Source organism: Pogona vitticeps, chromosome 7 (assembly GCF_051106095.1).
Source record: "Pogona vitticeps strain Pit_001003342236 chromosome 7, PviZW2.1, whole genome shotgun sequence".
Classification (NCBI taxonomy): domain Eukaryota; kingdom Metazoa; phylum Chordata; class Lepidosauria; order Squamata; family Agamidae; genus Pogona; species Pogona vitticeps.
Genome location: NC_135789.1, coordinates 25,560,502 through 25,578,389, shown reverse-complemented (window position 1 = coordinate 25,578,389; position 17,888 = coordinate 25,560,502). Strand labels below are relative to the sequence as shown.

The 17,888-nt window shown below is 56.5% G+C and overlaps 1 protein-coding gene across 1 annotated transcript in view; it reads right to left on the bottom strand.

Annotated features, from left to right (window-relative positions):
• Positions 1-17,468, bottom strand: part of PITPNM3 (PITPNM family member 3) — a 50,707-nt gene extending 33,239 nt beyond the window's left edge. Inside the window, exons 1-3 of the mRNA XM_072978406.2 lie at positions 17,281-17,468; positions 5,133-5,225; positions 1,519-1,626 (exon numbers count right to left, since the gene is read on the bottom strand). Of these exons, the coding sequence (XP_072834507.2) occupies positions 1,519-1,626; positions 5,133-5,225; positions 17,281-17,317 (238 nt within the window). The 5' untranslated portion in view covers positions 17,318-17,468. The remainder of the gene's footprint in view (positions 1-1,518; positions 1,627-5,132; positions 5,226-17,280) is intronic.
• Positions 17,469-17,888: the final 420 nt, after the last annotated feature.

Genomic DNA, 17,888 nt, shown 5'->3' with positions numbered 1-17,888 from the left:
TAGATGGCTGTAACTGCTCCCTTTGAGCAAAAAAAAAAGAGAGCCATTTTTGCTGCTAAAATTATGCCACCGTTTCTAAAAGCGACGGAGTAACTTTCCACAGGTTTCTCACTTACAGCAACAAAATCCGTTAAAAGCCCAGAGAGAAGAGATATGTCCCTCACACTAGTCCCTTTGAATCATCTTTCCAGAGTCTGCCGTCAGCCAACCAAGTTGATCCTCTTTGTCAAAACGTGGCACTCCTAGCCACCATCCCGAGACCCCCCGTGGCATTTGGCAGGTAATCCCGCTCCATGCTCACGTAAGCGCAGGACGGGGAAAGCCACAGGCCATCGACTGACCGACCGACCGACCGGACTAGGGGTTCGCCATGTTGGGATCTGTTTGGCCTTCCCAGATTAAAAGGTCCCACAGAATTCCTCAAAAACACCCCTTCGGGGCAACCGACACAAGATGGAACTCTTTCGCCCAAACGCAGCCGTCTCTTTTTGGCCTCCCGCCAAAGCCAGCTTTGAAACCACGCGAAATTGGGAGCGCCCGATGTGGGACCACATGAAAGATGAGGAACCAACGGAGGAGGGGGGCATTTTAAAAACATTTCCCACCCCCCGTGTGCCTTTTTGTTGAAAGGACATCATTCACACTCCTCAGAGGGAGGGGAAAAAAAAAGACATGAAGCACCACTTTTCTGTGAAAAGCCCAGCTTGCTCTTAGATCGATTTTTTTTTCCCCTCGCTCCCCCTCCAGACAAGGGGAAAAGGGCACACCTCTCTGTGCCTCCAGCCTCCTCTTTGAAACCATCTGCTCTTGATGGAGGAAAAAGTCGCAAGGAACAGGAAGGAGACAGGAAGACCTGTGGTCAACAGCAGGTGCAAAAGAGAGCAAGGTATTTTTGGTTCACCCAAAAAATCACTTGCCCGGCACTGGGGGGTGAGATGCCCCTTACGCCCCCGGCTCCTGGGCCGGGGGTTTAGTGACACCGAGGCTCTTCTTACACAACCATGCAGAGAAGTACATTCATTCGGCTCACAGGCAAGGGTGGGGCACCAGAATAGATCTCTCCCCCCCCCTTTGCACTCCCACAAGGATCCAACTGAAGAAATCAGTTTACGAAGGACTGATTCAATGCACCACGGCCTTTCTTTTTGAACCTCCTAAGGGGAGCCTGCCGGCCATCTCCAGGTAGCCTCAAAGCAGCCAGGCAGCTGGGCTCTGAGAGGCAATAACTAGGGGAAATCAGACAGCAAGGAGTCTAAACCTTGGCTTGAGGGGTGTTTATTTCGTAGAAGGCGAGGCCCACCAGCGTTCTGCTGAAAAGCCAACCAACGGGATACAACGCCAGGCTTGGAAAAGCTGCACCTCGGCCCTTACTCTCTTGACTGGACTGGAAGGGAAGGGGCCCCAAAGTCTTGAAGCTAGTCAGCCCTGCTGCTCGGCATCCCCCCCCAACCCACTCCACCCTCCAAGATCACGTGCAGGAGATCTGCCTTATGCCCGATGCCGGGGGGGGGGGGTTACCTGGGCTTTCTTCCAGCTTTCCAATGGTCTCAATCTGCTCCACCAAGTCGTTGGAGTTCCACTGGCTCATGCCCAGCAGGATGGCGTTCTTCCCTTCCACCACTTCCTCTGTGAGGAAGAGAAAAACGGCTTGCCTTTGGCATTTTAAGAAGGCCCCTCTCGGAAATCGTAACCTCTGGAGCACCAGGTCCCTGGACACGGAGGGATCTCGATAATAAAACCCACCTCTTAAGTTGGGCCCAGAAAGCAGCCCACCACCAGCAAGGACTTTTTAATGCCAGTCCAGTATAATCGCAGCACTCATGTCTGGTGGGATGGTGTAGCCCTTGGATAAATATACTGTATAATAAATGTCACCGCTTCTTTGCTACTCCTGGCGCCGCCAGAAATCCCCCCTGGGCATTCTTCACACGTTTTCACTGGCCTCTCCAAGCCCCTTCCCGAGGGCCGCTCCCAAGCAAACAGCTCTGAAAAAATACTTTGGGGAAAAATACATTTTCCAGGATGTAATCCCCAGCAACGCTAAGGGGAAGGGGGGTTCAAGAAGGCCCGTCCACTTTTCCAAGCTCTGCAGGAAACGGATCCGAGATGGAACGTGGATGCGGCTAAAAGGACCGAGCCGGGCCTCCTCTGTGTTGCTGATCTCCCTGCACCGGATTTTGAAAAGTGCCGTGAAGGGGCTTTTAGGACAGGGGAGAGAAGGGGAGGGGGGCACACATGAACCCTAATCGGAGTGGGGTGAGGACAGCGCAGTATGTCAGAAGGGTCCCCATCCCGCAGCACTCGACAACCAAAGGAGGTACGATATTGACTGCACAATTAGCTTTCAGTTGTTGACATGAAAGGGGGTGGAAAGGGAAAAACCGGACTCCCACCCCCACCACTTCTGTCGCTACCGTCCAGACCACATCTTGCCAAACCCTGTTCAAAGATCTGAAACAGAGACCCTCAGGGTGGCTGAGATCTGAGCGGGCCCCAACGGGCACCGGGAGCTGGGCAGCTACAATCCACGCGGCGAACGCGCCGGGCAGCTGAGATAACAAAGCCAAGCGCTGGCTTTCAACTGCTGCACCATTAGCCCCATGCAAAGCATTTCATTTGATTCCTCCTTTTAATTAACAATCTTTCTGGCTTTTCGCCCTCGTGCCCAAGATTAAAACTATTATGCCTGAAAGCGGTAGCGGCAGGAATGGCTCGATCCGATGTCTGGCGCAGGGATGGGGTTCAAAAACCCACGCGCTCCGGGTGCGTGAGCGTGCATGGGTCTGTCTGCGTGTCCCCATCTCCCCCCACGGATATAAACCACAAACACTGGACCCTGCAATGCTCGGCCGAGATTAAATCGGTGGTTATCCGCCTCGCCAAGGGCTCTTCTGCGCCTAATTATTACCCACCATTGATCCACTGAGGGATAAAAAAGAAAAGCGTTTGAAGGAAAGGAGGCTTTTCAAGATCAAAACTGTGACCCCGGAACGGTCTGTGCTGCTGTTGTGTCCTCGGGTGGCGGGGAGGGTTGCTATGGAGAGCCACCGCTGTGCCACCACGGCTCAGGCGTCCGTTAGAGGACGGATCCTGCCCATGCCTTAAATTATAGATGGAACTGAGCAGACCCAGAAATAGCTGCCACCATGCGTGTTGCTTCCTTCAGCCTTTGGTGAAGAAAGGTTGGGATGCGTGCAGGGGAGCCGTGTGTGTGTGTGTGTGTGTGTGTGTGTGTGTGTGTGTGTGTGTGTGAGAGAGAGAGAGAGAGAGAGAGAGAGAGAGAGAGAGATGAACGATTGCCACTGTTGCTTTCACTGTTTTAATAGTTTTATAATCATGGGTGTGAAGCTCAGAAACCAGATAGGCTGTTAATCGAACAGGCACCAAACAACATGCTTAGCATGTGGCTAAATGACTGTTCTAATGGGATAGGACTGGGAGGACCTGGGTTCAAATCCCGGCCAGGTGTGACCAACCTCACTCTTCCTTATGCTCCCTGGAGGAAAAGTATAAAAGCCACCCTTCAATGAATGGAACAAGATACAGGGCTGCCCCCAAGGCAGGGCTTTCAGCCCTTCCGGGAGAGGAGCGAAGAAGCAAAGGAAGCAGGCTGGCCTGGATGCAGAACGGGCATCACCCGCGAAGCTGCTCCTGGCATGACAATATTCATGCCAACGGTGGAGCGGTCTGGTTTGTGCAATGGGGCTGAATTCACTGCCCCCCCCAAATCTCTCTGGTTCTTCCTTCTAGGATTTTTCAGCCCCTGCATGCTAGCCAAGAAGTGTCCCCCCCCCCAGGATGCTCCAATCCCTTCTCTTGTGGCAAGTTTCCTCTCTCTTTCTCCTCTCCCCAGCCTCCGTGGTTTCAAAGAGAACCTTCTCCTCCTTCCCACTTCCCTCCTGCGCGGTCAGCTTCTTGGCCACACCAGAAAGAGTGACAAAGAGACACAGAGCCCACGGCCGATGCCTCTTTCCCAGAAAAGAGAAGTAGGTCAGCACCCCAAAGGGCTTCTTCTGGTTCACGTAAACCAGAGCAGAGGGCAAAGTCAAGGTGATCAGGGAGGGAGAGGGACACAGAGTGAGCGACAAGCAGAAGCTAGCAAAGCTTCAGCAAACCAGGCTGGGGAGTGAGACCGGGTAACTTTCTGGCTAGATTGCTACAATGATTTACACGTGGGTCTGCCCTTGAAGACAGTGCAAAGACTTTGGTTCATACCAAATGCGAAAGCTGGTGGACTGGCTGAAGCTGGGCGCTATGAAATTGCTATCCAATTTCCTGCCTCTACCATCATCTCTGTCCCAAGCATGAATTGAGGGAACCTTTTCTCTGGTTGGGGTCCCTGTTTCTGAAGGATTCTCCCTCCCCCACCACCACCCGCACCCCATACATCCCTGCCTGAGCCCAAAATCATTGTCAGAGGTCCTGCTCCAAAGTGGCACCAAAGTGGCTGCTCGTGAGCAGGGCTTTCCTGCAATGGCCTCTGGGCAGTGGCATGCCCTTCTCAGAGAAGCCACCGTGGTGGCCAACGAGACTGGCACCAGGCTGCTTTTTCAGCCGGGGACCTTCCTCCATTTCAGCTGCTGCTTGTTTCGCTTGATCCACGGTGTTTCAGAACTATCCATCTCCATGTATGAGCTGTTCAAACAGTTTTGATAATTATCAGGTTCAGGTTCCCCTTGACATTTTTTGTCCAGTCGTGTTCGACTCTGTGGGGCGGAGCTCATCCCCGTTTCCAAGCCATAGAGCCAGCGTTTTGTCCAAAGACAATCTTCCGTGGTCACATGGCCAGTGCGACTTAGACATTTAACATTATGGCTCATATTATACCGCTGCTGCTTTCCAAAACCACTTTCTTGTTTTAAGAGACATTGGTTATTTTATGGGTTTTGCCAATCCGTGCGGCCCAGAGATCTTTGGTCATAAAGCCACTCAGGCACTGAAACCACCAGCCCATCGCTGGGTGCTTGCCCGAGGCCCTGCCCAAAGCTGATCCTGCAGAAGCGTAGGAGAGAGGCGGGTTGGCCATTAGCTCACAGAAGTCGGAGACCCCCACGGGGGGTCTGTTGTAAGAAATAAGCCCAGGGAAAAGCACTCACAGATGTTCAGAGACGCTAGGTCCCAAGCTGGCCTACCTCGTGCGTCAAAGAATTCATCATCAGAGCTCTCCACCGAGTCGCTGAGGAGGGTCTGCCTGGACCAGGGTGGGCCGAACTGTCTCAAGCCAGCTGCAGGAGGAAAGATGGAGGCGTTTAGCAAAAGGCAGAGGTGGGAGGTGGGAAGGCAGCACAACAGAAACACAGCCCAAAGCTGGGAAGGACCAGGAGCCATGCTGGAAAGGAAAGCAAAAAACAAACAAAAATGACTATCTCTTAAAAACACACACACACACACACAGTGGGTCTCTCCTCTAGCCAGGCCCACAGACCCTCATCCTTCCAGCTCAACCTGCGCCACACAGAGTCCGCGGGCTCCCAGCTTTGTACATGGAAGGTGTACCATTATGGCTGACAAAGGGGGTGGCGGGAGAGCCGATGTCTTGATCGCTTTGCCTTCCAGGCAGGGATCCCAGGGAATGCTAATCGCTCAGTTACATTAAATAAAGTCCACTTAGTGCTAAGTGCTCCCAGACGCACAAAGAGCCCCTTCAAATTAAGTTGACGAAGACTCCGCTAATTGAGTGTTGCGTCTGATTAGGACAAATGTTTAGGACTCCTTCCACCTGGTGCCAAGCGGAGGAGGCTGTTTTACATCGCCAGCGTCACAAAAGCCATTTCTCCGGCCTCGGTGCTTCCAGCTGCTAGTGTGCTGGGAGCTTCTTAGCTCCTGCACGAGGAGGACCAGAAGACGGGGCCTGCTGGGTATGATTCATCACAAGAAAAGGCAGCCCATTTTTGCTGGTCTTTCCTTGAATCTTCCTTCCAGGGACCAGAGGTCAGATCCTGCAGAGAGATGGGCCTCGCTCGTGGTAGCCCCAAGAGCTGTGGAAGAGCCCTCCCTGGTCTGTTTGCAAAGACACATAAATATATATATATTGAATTGACTAGAGGGTGCACTGCAGATTTTTGGTTTCCGTGCTGTTGTTCTCTTGAGATCCGTGTTTGATTTCATTCATTTCAAAAGCTTTACAGCCGGAGGTGAGTGGGAGTGAGGCAGAGATGACGCCTTGCAAGGAGATACAGCTTTACTCTTTCTTACCCAATTTGTGTGTCTCAATTCAGCCGGGGAAAACAAGCCGCAAAGCACCCTTTGCCTGTTGGGAATGGGGGTCCAAAGCCAGGGAAAAATCAAAGACCTCAGATTCTGGGGTGGTTCTAAGAAGCCCCTTGCCTCCCACCGCACCCACCTCTTTTCCACGGTCATGGTGCTGATGGCACATTGTTTGCACAAGCATCAGCCACTGGGGAGACCACAGCCCTTTCAGGGGTGGGGGCATTAAGGACCGCAGCCCCCCCTTGATGCAGAAGCCTAATCAAAGCCACTTCCTCCCCACACAGACCGAGCACCATTCTAAACCCCCTGCCGCCACCCTGCATTTCCCAAAACAGCCTGTTGGCAAGCCTTATTTTCTGCACGCCAATTGGCACCGATTCCCGGCGCACAGCACTGCCCGCTAAAAAAGCAAAAGGAAAGCAAAACACCTCCTACTAATTCATAGAAATCAAACCAGCCGCAAATGGCTCACTGAATGAAAAGCCAGACTTTTGATTTTAATTGAGCTGGACTGGGAATGTCTGGGAGGAACTGGAAACCAGAAAGGGAGCCAAGAGAGGAAACAGGCGGACAGAAGTGAGAGCAGGCGGGAGGACCGAAAGCTGGTGGGAAAGGGAGACCCGAAGGGTCAGCAGCAAGAGCCGGGCCCCTGAGGGAGTCAGGACTGACCGATGGGGCCTCCGGGGTGCAGGGAGTAGCACTCGGCGCTCATTCAGAGGCGCCCGAGTGCTTTATTTTATGGAAAATGGCTCTACCTTGCTTCTTACTTCTGCCAGTCCTACAAGACTTTGAGGCACCACCACAAAGCAATCAAATAACCGGGGAACACACTACAAGGGACTTCTAAACACCTCCCAGCCAGGCAAGCTAAAGGAAATGGATCGAAAACACACCACCACCAGCTCCGAGAGCTGTCATGCTGGTCTGCTTGTAGATGTCAGGTGGAACCCACCCCCCACCCCCGGACAAAAGGGAGCTGGGAGCAGGAACAGGTTCCTTGATGTCAGCCAGTCCTGCTGGGCTTTGTGTATTGACAACAAACCCTTAAGCCTGGCAGGCAAGTTTGTTGGGTTACAACTCCCATCATCTCCAACCAGTGAAGTCAAGGTTGGAGGGATCTCAGTGCTGCGATCTGACCCCCATCAGGGTTGAAAGTGCAGCCCCCCAAGCAGGGAAGAGTAGCACAGCATGCAATACGATGTGGGGCAGGATCCAGAGAGAGCAAGCCAAGAGGCAATCCCAACCCACAGCCCCATGGAGGCACGTGGAGCAAACCCCTTGTTCCGCTTTGTAGTTTGGTAGGAGTGGAAAAGACCAGCAAAGAAGACGGTGGATGTGCTTATACACGTACACGCATACATCACAAGCATGGAACGACACACGCTGTCGGTCAATCAAATGTAAAAGAAACTTTTCAATTAGCAGCATCACCATCAAACACCCCTTTCAAAGCCTGCAAATGAAGAAGAAGAAGAAAAAGCCAGGGCTTGCTTTGCACAGAAGAAACAGGCCTCACCCACATCAGCTGGATAAGGAGACGGAAGGGAGGAAGCAGCTGCCAGGGCCAAGAGGCCAAAAAACAGGTACCACACCAGGGCAACTGGAGAGGGAGGGAGCGAAGCAAAATGCCCCAGGAGAAACTGCCCAGCCGGCCATGGATGCGCAACCAAAGTTTCAGCACCACGGACAGCAGCTGGGTCCTGATGCCATCCCCAGGTGGGGCCGGGAGAGCTTCCAGGAAAATCAAAACACAGTCCCAAGTGGGGGAAGCGGCAGGATCCTTCCCTGCTCTGAGATTGGTAGGTGACCCACCACATTCTCCTGTCTACATCCAGGTGTTCACCGGGGGGGGGGGGACTCACGGAAAGGGGAGGTGGGGGCTGAGTCTGACTGGCACAGCGGAAGATAATGCTGGGGAAACCTTTGGCCCTCCCGGTGGTGGTGACAGGGACCTCTCCCGTCACCCTCCGCTTGCCATTCTGGGGCATCGGGGAGCCTGGACAGCCAATGTTGACACCCCCTTGCTTCGGTGGGGTGGGTGGAAATTTCACTAGGCACACCTAAGAGCCGCCCGCAGCCCCCCAGTCCCCCTGCTGAGGTGTGTAGGCACAGCGACTGTGAGAGGCAGACGCCGGTGCGCTCTGGCTCCAAGGGGTGCCCCAAAACGGCTCTGCAGTCGATGTTCTCTTTTCCTTAGAGACACTGGAAGCCGTTTGCTCCATCAAAAAGCATTCATTATTTAGAAACCTTCAAAGCACTTCCCTCTTCTTTCCCCTCCCTCTGAGAAGGCAAGGAGAAAGGAGCCGGGAAGCAGCGGGTGGCAGATATTTTTGTACTCTGGCCATCTTTTCCAGGCAGAGAGACGTCTCTCCTTGTGCAAACACACACACACACGCCCCTGCCCTCCAGGGAATTCAAAGAGACAAGCTTGGGGGAGCAGGCATGTGTGTGTGTTTATGTGTGGGGGGGTCTTCTTCAGTCTTTCTCTCTGGATCACTCATGCTCAAACCACTGGCCACCATGGCCACCTTCTATATATATATCTCTCTCCAAAGAAGAAGCCTTTTGTGTGACAGTTTGGGGTGGGGGGGAGCTTGTCCCTGTTTAGAACCTGCCCCTAATACGCAAGGGGTCTGCCTTCCATTGCCCCCCTCCCTGGCCTTGCCCAAGATATTTTGATGCCTGAAGCAAACCGTGAGCAGCGGACCCCTCCTCCCTTTTTCGCCTTCAAGAGACGACAGGGAGAGGAATCTTCCTTCAACTCTGGAAGGGAGGAAAGGCCTCCCGGGTGCCTCAGCACAGCTGGCAGGCCTGGGAAGATTCACGCCAGCTCTCTGGTTGTGCCCCTCTGCTTCCCGGAGCCTTACCACCCCGGCCTTCCTCCCACCCTCTTCCGTTTTGGCTGCCTAGTTCCTGCTTGATCCCAGTTTCCTGCTGGGTCCCTTTTGCCACCCAGGCTAAGGGAGAGGGTCCCTTTCTGGCCCACAGGAAAACTGTGGCTTTTTCATCCTTCCCCAAACACCAAAGGCCCAGGGATTTGCTCCATCTCTCTATGGGTCCATAGACCAACGCTTGTCCCATCCACTTCCCGGCCCACCGTTGGCTACTTGGGAGTAAAACCAGGCAAGGGTCAGATAGACAGAATGACTGGGTATGAAACAGGAATTTTTCCCCACTGGAACAGGAGTGACAAGCTGGGGGGGGGGGGGAAGGGTTGCCTTTTTAAAGCCCCACTTTACTCACCCACTCTTGGCACAATGACTTCTGAGTGGGCAAAAAGAGGCCAGCAGCAAAGGCGTTGTTCGTTCTGTTTGTGCAGCTGTTTCAACAGCCATGGAAGGAAACTCTGCCCCAAAAGCCCCCCTCCTGGGATCCTTTCTCGCTGGTGCTGCTTCGTGTGTTTTGAGCCAGGAAAATCAAAATCAAATCTGATTACTCTCGGAGAATTTTCAGGCCATGGAAAGTGGAGGTTGGCGGGGAGAGATTGCACTACTCAAGCTCCTAACCACAACGAAGAAGGGACAAGGGGCAAGAGGGAGAAGGAACCGCTTTGTGGGGCAAGAGAGAACTTGCAGAGGGACTTCTCCACCTCCCAGAAGTGTGGACAGAACCACCTGCCAAAATCAACCCCAGCTGAGCAACAACAACAAGATAATAGAAATTGGGCAGTGGGACGAGAGTTCCCCACAACACCCAGAAAAGGTAGACCGCTTGCCCCTGAGCTATCTGTGCATGCACAGCGATGCTTCTTTGCTGCAGCCCTTCTTCAAAACCCCCACCGCTTTCCCTGCAGTGACTGGTCACAGCCAGCTTCTGAACCAGAACCAGCCAGCGCTTCTTGGGGGAGAAGAGGCCAGGTGGGCTGCAGAAGGCCAGCCCCGTCTTGATCCAAAGCTTTGTTCAGGTTGCGCCGCATCCCTGGATATGGAAACAGGTTTGACGGTGCCTTCCAGACACGGGACAAACGTCCCCATGAAGGCAAGAGGGCCGGCCTCCATACGCCTCCCCCAAAGGCAGGATCTTGCAGAGGGATGACCGCAGCAAGCAGCTGACCGGGTGATGTGTAACTCTTTGGCCCACAATCCCTGAGCAGGGACCCACTTCTTAAAAGGAGAATGTCTAGATGTTGTTCCGTTCAAGGGTGTGTGTGTGTGTTCGGTAGCACCCTCTGCACATGTGCAAAGGCCCCTGTTTGTTCCGACTTTCCCAGTTCCGGCGTCGGCCTCCCAAAGCCCATTTCTGACTCAGTGAGCACCGGTGCTCTCCGGCCCCGGGCACATGCCGGACCCGGGCGTTTCCACGTCCAGGGTTGGCGGGAGCCACGGAGGCAGAAGGAAAACGGAGCGGCGACAGAGACTCTTAATTCGGCTCAAACTTGGGAGGCTAAAAATAGCCCAGGCGGGGTGCCGCTGTGCATGCCAACGAGGTGGAGAGAACGGGGCCAGCATGCGAATGAGCGCAGGCTGACGCACGCCAGCCGGCTGCGCTGCGGAGTGGGCCAAGGTGCACAGTGACGTTGGGGAGCCAGAATGGCAGGGCCCCCACCTCCGAGAGGAAGGGGAGGGGGTGGATGTCCCAAAGGAAAGTGGGGAGGAATGGAAACCAAGGCCTCCTCCACCTCTGCCCCCTCCAATTCGAACCTACCAGCCAAACAAGCACACGTACAGTACATCTCTCAGCCGGTGGGAGAGAATAGCCCTGGGCAAGCGTTGTGGCATGAACTTCATCAGCCCGGGCCATGTTCACCTTTTGGCCCACGGGAGCCCACACACCAGAGTCAAGCCACGAGAAAGATTCCTAAAGAGATAGAGACCCACAAAGCGTTCTTGGCTCACAGAGTGTTCCCCCAGAGATAGCCATGGGCCGCTGAGGGACCCTCCCTTCTCCTCCCCGAATACATCTCTTTCTCTCATGTCTTCAGAGATTTGCCCCTTGTGGATACAGGTTATGGAATCCCTTCGCAGGGAGACCCCACCGATAGACCCGGGGAGGGTCTCACTCTGGGAGAGAGAGAAAATAATGGGGCTCTGGAAGGTTTCTCTGCTCTTGAATGAGAGAGAGGAAGAAGCAGCCGGGGGGGGGGCCTCTCCCCACCCCTCATAGGCAAAAGGTGCCTATGAGACGCCAGGCACCCTTTCCTCATCCCAGGGTGCAAAGAGAAACCCACAATCCAGCTCACAAGGGATGGATGGAGGAATGGAGGGTCCGGCCGCCGGGTGGGGAGGGGTGAAAGCAGGATGGAAACAAGGGATGGGACCTTGACTGGGTGGCTGTCAAAGCCACCGCAGGTGCTCTCCGGAAAATGGCCGGCTGAACAAAGAGGCCCAAGGAGGTGGTGGCCAAGCCCACCTTCCCTTCTCGTGACGGGCAGTGCAGACGGGCAAAGGTCCCACGGCCGCCGACCCCAGGGAGTGACCGCAGGAGACCTAAATTGGGCCCTTCTAACCCAGCCGGGGAGGGAGTGTCGCAGAAGCAGGAAAGTGTCTCATATCCACAGGCCACGCTCCGTTGCTGCCACGGCCGCCGCCTCATTAAGAACTCACACCATTAAGGGCCGCGATGCCAGCCGAGCGAGAGCCAAGTTCGCTGGCGGCACGCCACGCCGCACGACTTCCTGACACCCTGAAATAATGTTTATTTTTCCAGAGCTCTTTTCTCGCCTGACCCTGTGCATGGAGGACAGGCTCGGGGGGGGGCACGAAGGGGGGGGACTGACGGGTGCCACCATTTAAACATCACACCTTGTACCAGAGCTGAAAAGCCCCAGACCCGAGGCGATGGCATCTCATGCAGCCTCCAGGATCTGCCTTGGCATTTAGGCCAGATCCTTACCTTCCCACAGTGGTGGCGGCAGCACAAGCGAAGACCAATTTCAGCCCCAGGTGATGGCAACACCACAGTGAAATGCGAGACTGGCAGCAGCAAAGGAGACGTGCCACGGAAAGACCGTGAAAGGTAGGCAGGAGCCACGGAAAGTGGGGAGAGGTGAGGGGGGCTTGCAAAAAGGGCAGGCAGGCCGAGCGGCCCCCAATCTTTAAAGCAGCCTCCCGCCCCTCCGCTGCCACCCACGGCGGGCACCTCTGTCCTTCCTTCCCACACCCTAAAACCTGCCCAGCTGGAGTGCCTTCCGGGCAGCTGGCATTTATATAACCTCTCAGGCTGGGAGTGGAGAAAAAGACACGCATACGATTCCGGATGACGGCCACCCCCCAAAAAAAACAACAGCCGCAACACGGAGCTGGGCGGGAACCTCTCCTTTGAGCCCGACACACCCTCCAACTAGGCACTTGCCCACCACCAGCACCGCATGCAAGCCCACCCTGGCGCCAGGCTTGCCAGCATCCACCCAGGGCTGAAGGAGGCAGCTCTCTGTCTCGGGGGGGGGGGGGAAGAAAAGCCGTCTCCTGGGGGGCTCAAAGAAAGAGTGGAGGGGTGGCCGATGCGTCTGCCAACCGCCCCAGCCCTCAAGCTGGGCAATCATCATGGCAAGAGGGTGGAAGGGGAGGCAGGGGGGTGCCCAGATTCTTCCCTCCTCTCGTGAACAAACCCCTTCCTTGCTGACCGGCCGCCCAAGGCAGGTTCCGCACCCTTCGGGAAGCCCTTTTTTTGGGCTTTTTGGACCAGAAACTGCAGGAAAGCCAAACAGGCCGGCCAAAGTGGGTCGGAGGCAGGAGAGTCTCAGGGCCGGCTTCCCTCCCTGCAGTGTTTCAGAGCCACTCCTTATGACCCACGGCCGCCTATCCTCAAATCCGGCACGGCAGGGCATTCGAATGAACACAAAAACTCCCCAGAACTGGCCTGAGCAGAAGTGGCCAGAGGGGAGTGGATTTTCTGCAAGAGGTCCACACATCAGGCACATCAGGACCCCTCACTATTTTGGGGGTGGGGGGGAACCAATGCAACCCAGTTCAAAGCCTGACCCACACACTGCCGATACCTCTTGGCCCCAAGAAGGGAGACATGGGGGGGCACAGCCTCCTCACCCGCCTGCCCCTCCACCATTAATCCACCACAGCATCCCGGATCTCTGTCTTTGGCCTGTCACCATGGAAACCATCCCAGCCACAGGCACAAAAGGTCTCGTGTCATCTCTCCACTCCTCGCTGCTCGACAAGGTGGAGCTGATTTCCCCCGTCCCCAGGGCGGGAAGGCCTCAGCCCTTCATCTAGAAAGAGCTGGAAGCTGTTTCTACCCATCAGGTGCCTCAACAGGCTGTGTGCGTTCTCAAAAACCTGCAGCACCTGTTTACCTGGCTGCTGTTTTTATGCCCTTGGAGACTATATGTCTTTCACTGTCAGTTAGAAGTTGGAACTGGCATAGTGACCCTAATAGGTAAGTGAGATGTTTAAGGGGTGGGTTTTTTTAAAATTCGTTCTCGCCCCTCGCCGCCAGTCAGCGTCCATGGCTGAACAGGGATTTGAACGCAGGACTCAGTCTATCCACTATACCACACTATGTTAAACCTACAGGAAACAAAATGGTGAAACAAGAGGGGCCACCTCCTGCCACCCCCATGAGTCAGAAACCCTGGGGCCGGCTGGGGCTGAGGGCCCCCCCTTTCCTCCCTTCCAGCCCCAAAGATCTCAGATCCAGGCCTAGGCCGGCTGGACTCACCCTCCTTGGGGGGCCCGGGGGGGCTAACAGCTGCCCCCACAAGCTCACCTCCACCTTCTCCTTCAGCTTCCCCACCCACCGGGCTTTTGCTAAAGAGAGCGACACTTGCCGCCTTCCTGCGCGTGATTAATTGCCTCTGCTTAATGTGCCATTTCCCAATTAATCCAGTTGGAAGATGAGGGAGCAGATTATGAACTCCCCCTTGCCTGTTCCCCCCGCCGCCTGTGGAGTGGCTGCCAGACTCTTTTTTTGGAGAAGAGGGGGAGGGTCTTCTGGTCCCCCCCCCCACCAAGTGGGCTCCTTCCTCCAGCACCAAGAGCCACCCACCCCCCAAAAAAAGAAATGCAGCCTCATCTCTCTGTCATTCCCAAGAGCACCGTGGGATTTCTGATATGGGATTTAATCAGCGTATCATTTGCATGCATTATCCTTTGCCTGGCTGAGCTTTGAGCCTCGGCAGACATGGCGCTAAACCTACAACCCAGTTCAATCGCGTACAGCGCCCATCGCAGGCAAGGGACGAAGGGCGGAAGAGAGACCCTCGCCCCCTTTCCCGTGTGCCAGGCAGGCCACCAGGGATACAGGCTCAGGCGTCTTTTTTCCTGCCCCCCCCCGTCAACACAACCCACCCCCCAACGGGCTCGGCTGACTGCAGGTAAAGACTGAGCCAAATTCAGGAGACAGCCTCCCGCAAGCACAGCTGTGAACAGATTCGCCCCAAGGCCCGGCGACCAGCGAGCAGCTGCGGAAATCCACCCTCCGTCTCTGCGCGTTGGCATGAGTGGGCATGGCTCATTTCAGGGGAAACGAGGTGGTGGGGGGGGAGAAACTTCTCTGGATCATCCTAACTGGCCTCTCCGGAGCGAAGGTCCCTGTGCTGGCTTCCCAAGCCGGCTGAGAACTGTGGGCTAAAAAAACATCTGAAGGATCAGAGGAAGTGCAGAAAGGGTTGAGGTCTCAGGCTGCAGGATAAGAGGTTGGGAGTTCGATTCCACACACACACACATGAGCCTCCTTGACAGGGGCTGGACTGGATGATCCTTAGGATCCCTTCCAGCTCTGCAGTTCTAAGATGATGATGATCATCACTATATCCTCCTCCCCACGCCCCCAGACACATACTCATGGGGTGGAGGGCACCAGGCCCCTCAACTAGTCCTCCCCATTGCAACCAGCAGGCCCCAGAAACATCACTGTCTCCCCCAAAAGGCTGGGGCATGAGATGCCCCCTGTCCGTGGGGAGATCTGCTGTGTAGGAAGTCCACGGAGCTTCACGTGGCTTCCTCCCCCGTGGCCAAGCAGAGGCGCCCAAGAGGCCCCCTGCAGGACCAGCCCATTTCAGAAGTTCTCTCCCAGCGATGGTTCCCAAGGACCCTTCCAGGAGCCACGCTGGGGACCCGAGGAGACCCGGCCTGCTGGAGCCGCACCCTGAACCGAGGGAGGTGTGGGCTCACCTTGTCAGGGAGACATGGAGAAAGGGATTTTTTAAAATAAAACAACCGGCATAGAATGGAGCAAACAAGTTGAACCGCCCTGCCCAAGTTTTCAAAACAAACAGCCTGCCCTGTTCGGATGATGACAGCGTCAACAGTCCAGGAAAGCTCCTGGCAGACAAAAAAAAACCGGCGAGTCTTTCAGGGGCCTCCAGTCTCTTAATCTTTTGCCCGGCAGACTGGCAGGTCCCATGAAGCCCAGGCCAGGCCAGGCTGGTCTCTGGCACCTTCTAAATCAGATTCCTAAGGGAAGATAGGAGGAAATCGGCTGCAAAGGGGTCCGCCCCCCAACATACACACAGAGGCGCCCCGAAGGAAGCCCGAGAGCTCTGCTCTCTGCCTGCAATTGTGGTCCCAGAAGGCGAATCACCCTCGGCTCAAGGATGGCAAAAGGCGCTCAGCTCCTCGTCAAAGGCCCTGCCCGCTCCTAATTCAATCTTATTAGCAGTCAGTTATTGACGATGGAATTCATCTCTGTCCAAATCAACCCAGAATGGATCAAGGCCCCCCCACAAACACACACACACACAAACACGGCTCTCTGGCACTGCCGTTTCCTGTGCTGGGGGGTGCCCGGGCACATTCTGCTGTCCTGCTCCTGATCAAAAAAAAAGTTACGAGCTCAAGCAGTTTTTCCTGTTTCTGGAGGACAAGGAAAACACCCCCATCGTGTAAAGACATGCTTAACTTGCATTCAAGGCAATGCACCAGAATCCGTCCCCACCCTAAGCTCCCTTCAGAGTTGGCTTCCTGAGCCATTTAAGAAGATTCAGCAGGCTTGGAAACAAGGAGGGAGGGGGATTTTTTTTTGCAGACAGGGAAAGCCACCTGCAAAAGCAGATTTTTTTTTAAAGCAATGGATTATGAAAATCAACCTTTCAACTGTAGCACAGAGACTTGTTGTGGGGGGGCACAGCTGAGGGGGTCTCTCTCGAACAAAGAGGCCACTCCAGAGCTGCTGCCCCCCCCAGCGCCAGCCTGCCAAGGCGATGCCAGTCAAATGGCAACCAAGCTCAGTGACAGCGGCCCTCCACCCGGGCCTTCCGCTCATGGGTTCCCTTTGCCATTCAGGTGAAATAGAAATGCCACCTCTGAAGGAAATGGAAATGGGGGGGGGAGGCCAAGGGGGCACTCTGCAGGCTCTGGGGAAAGACCAGGGTTTGGCAGAAGAGGGGGAGCATTGTGGCAGGGCATGGGGCAGAGAAGAAAGCCCCCCCTCCAAGGCCAGGCATACAAGCCCTCCCATCTCAGCATCTTGGGGTGGGGTCCAGACAGCCCCCCTGCCCTTTTACCTGCGTGTTCAGCCCAGCCCCATCCCACCCCTCTTGCTCGCCCACTGTGGATCAACAGGAGAGGAGGGGGGTGCCTGGAAGATCTGGGCCCCATGAGGCTCCCCCCTCCTCATAACTCGTCCCCCCCAGCTGGTGGGGGAAGGACTCTTCGCTGGGGCATCAGAAGGGGGGGGCTGGAGGTGTCGCCCCCTCTCCTCACGGAGTTCTCAAACGCAATGGCCGAGAAACGCCTGAAAAGAAAACCCATCTTCCCCCCAAACGCTGTGGCGAGTGGTAATGATGGGCTTTGCAGTCCGAGTCGCACAGAGGCCCATCTCCCGGGGGGCCGCCCTCTTCTCCCTAGGCGGCGGGGGGGGGGGGAAGAAGGGGCTGGCACGGCCGCCCCTCCGGCCCCCCTGCCGCAGCCCCCACCTCCTCGGGCGGCCCCGCGAGGGAGTTGGAGGGCCTCCCCCCTCCCCAACTGGACCCGCCGCAGCCCAGCCCGGACCGGACTTGGAGGGGGGGTCCAAAGAGGGCTCTCCCTCCCCGGCGTTCCCTCCGCCTTCCTCCCGCTCCAAACCGGGCGCCCCTCCCTCCTCCTCCTCCTCCTCCTCCTCCTCCCGCCGCACTCTGCACGCGCTCTGGAGCCGCCGGGGCGAGGGAGAGAGGCGCGGAAGGCCGGCGGGGCTCACCTGGGCGCTGCGGCGGCGGCGGCGGGTCGGTGGCCATGGCCTCGGCGCGGCCGGATTCTCCTCCTGCGCCCGGCGGGCGGGCGGGCAGGCAGGCTGGCTGGCTGGCCGGTCGCCCGGGCTCGCCTTCCCGCCCCAGCCCAGCCTCGCCTCTGCCTCCGCCTGCCGCGGGGAAGCGCCGACTGCGGCCAAGTGCGCGCTGGAGGGGTGGCCCCGCCGTCCGAAGAGGCTGCGCCGCCCGCCCGCTCGCTCCCGCCGCCGCCGGCGGGAAGGGCCTCCGGGGGGCGGGGCGGCGGCTTTGCTGGGGGGGGAGAGAGAGATCCTGCCCCGCCTCCCTTTCGCCGCAGCCCCCCCCCACGCCGGGCAGCTGTGCTCCAGAGCGGGCTGCGAGAGGAAAGGGCGCCGGCGAGCGTGTGCAGAGTGCCACCCCCACCGGGCTGGGAGCCGAGGCGGGCAACAGGAAAGGGCGGGTCCGTGAGCAGGGAATGGGCCCCCCAAAATGCCCCCCAACGGACACACAGGGGAGACGGCATGGCGAGGAGGAGGAGATCCACCCCATCTGTCCGAGCCCCTTCCCTCCCCCCATCGTTGTCAAAGGTCACACATACACC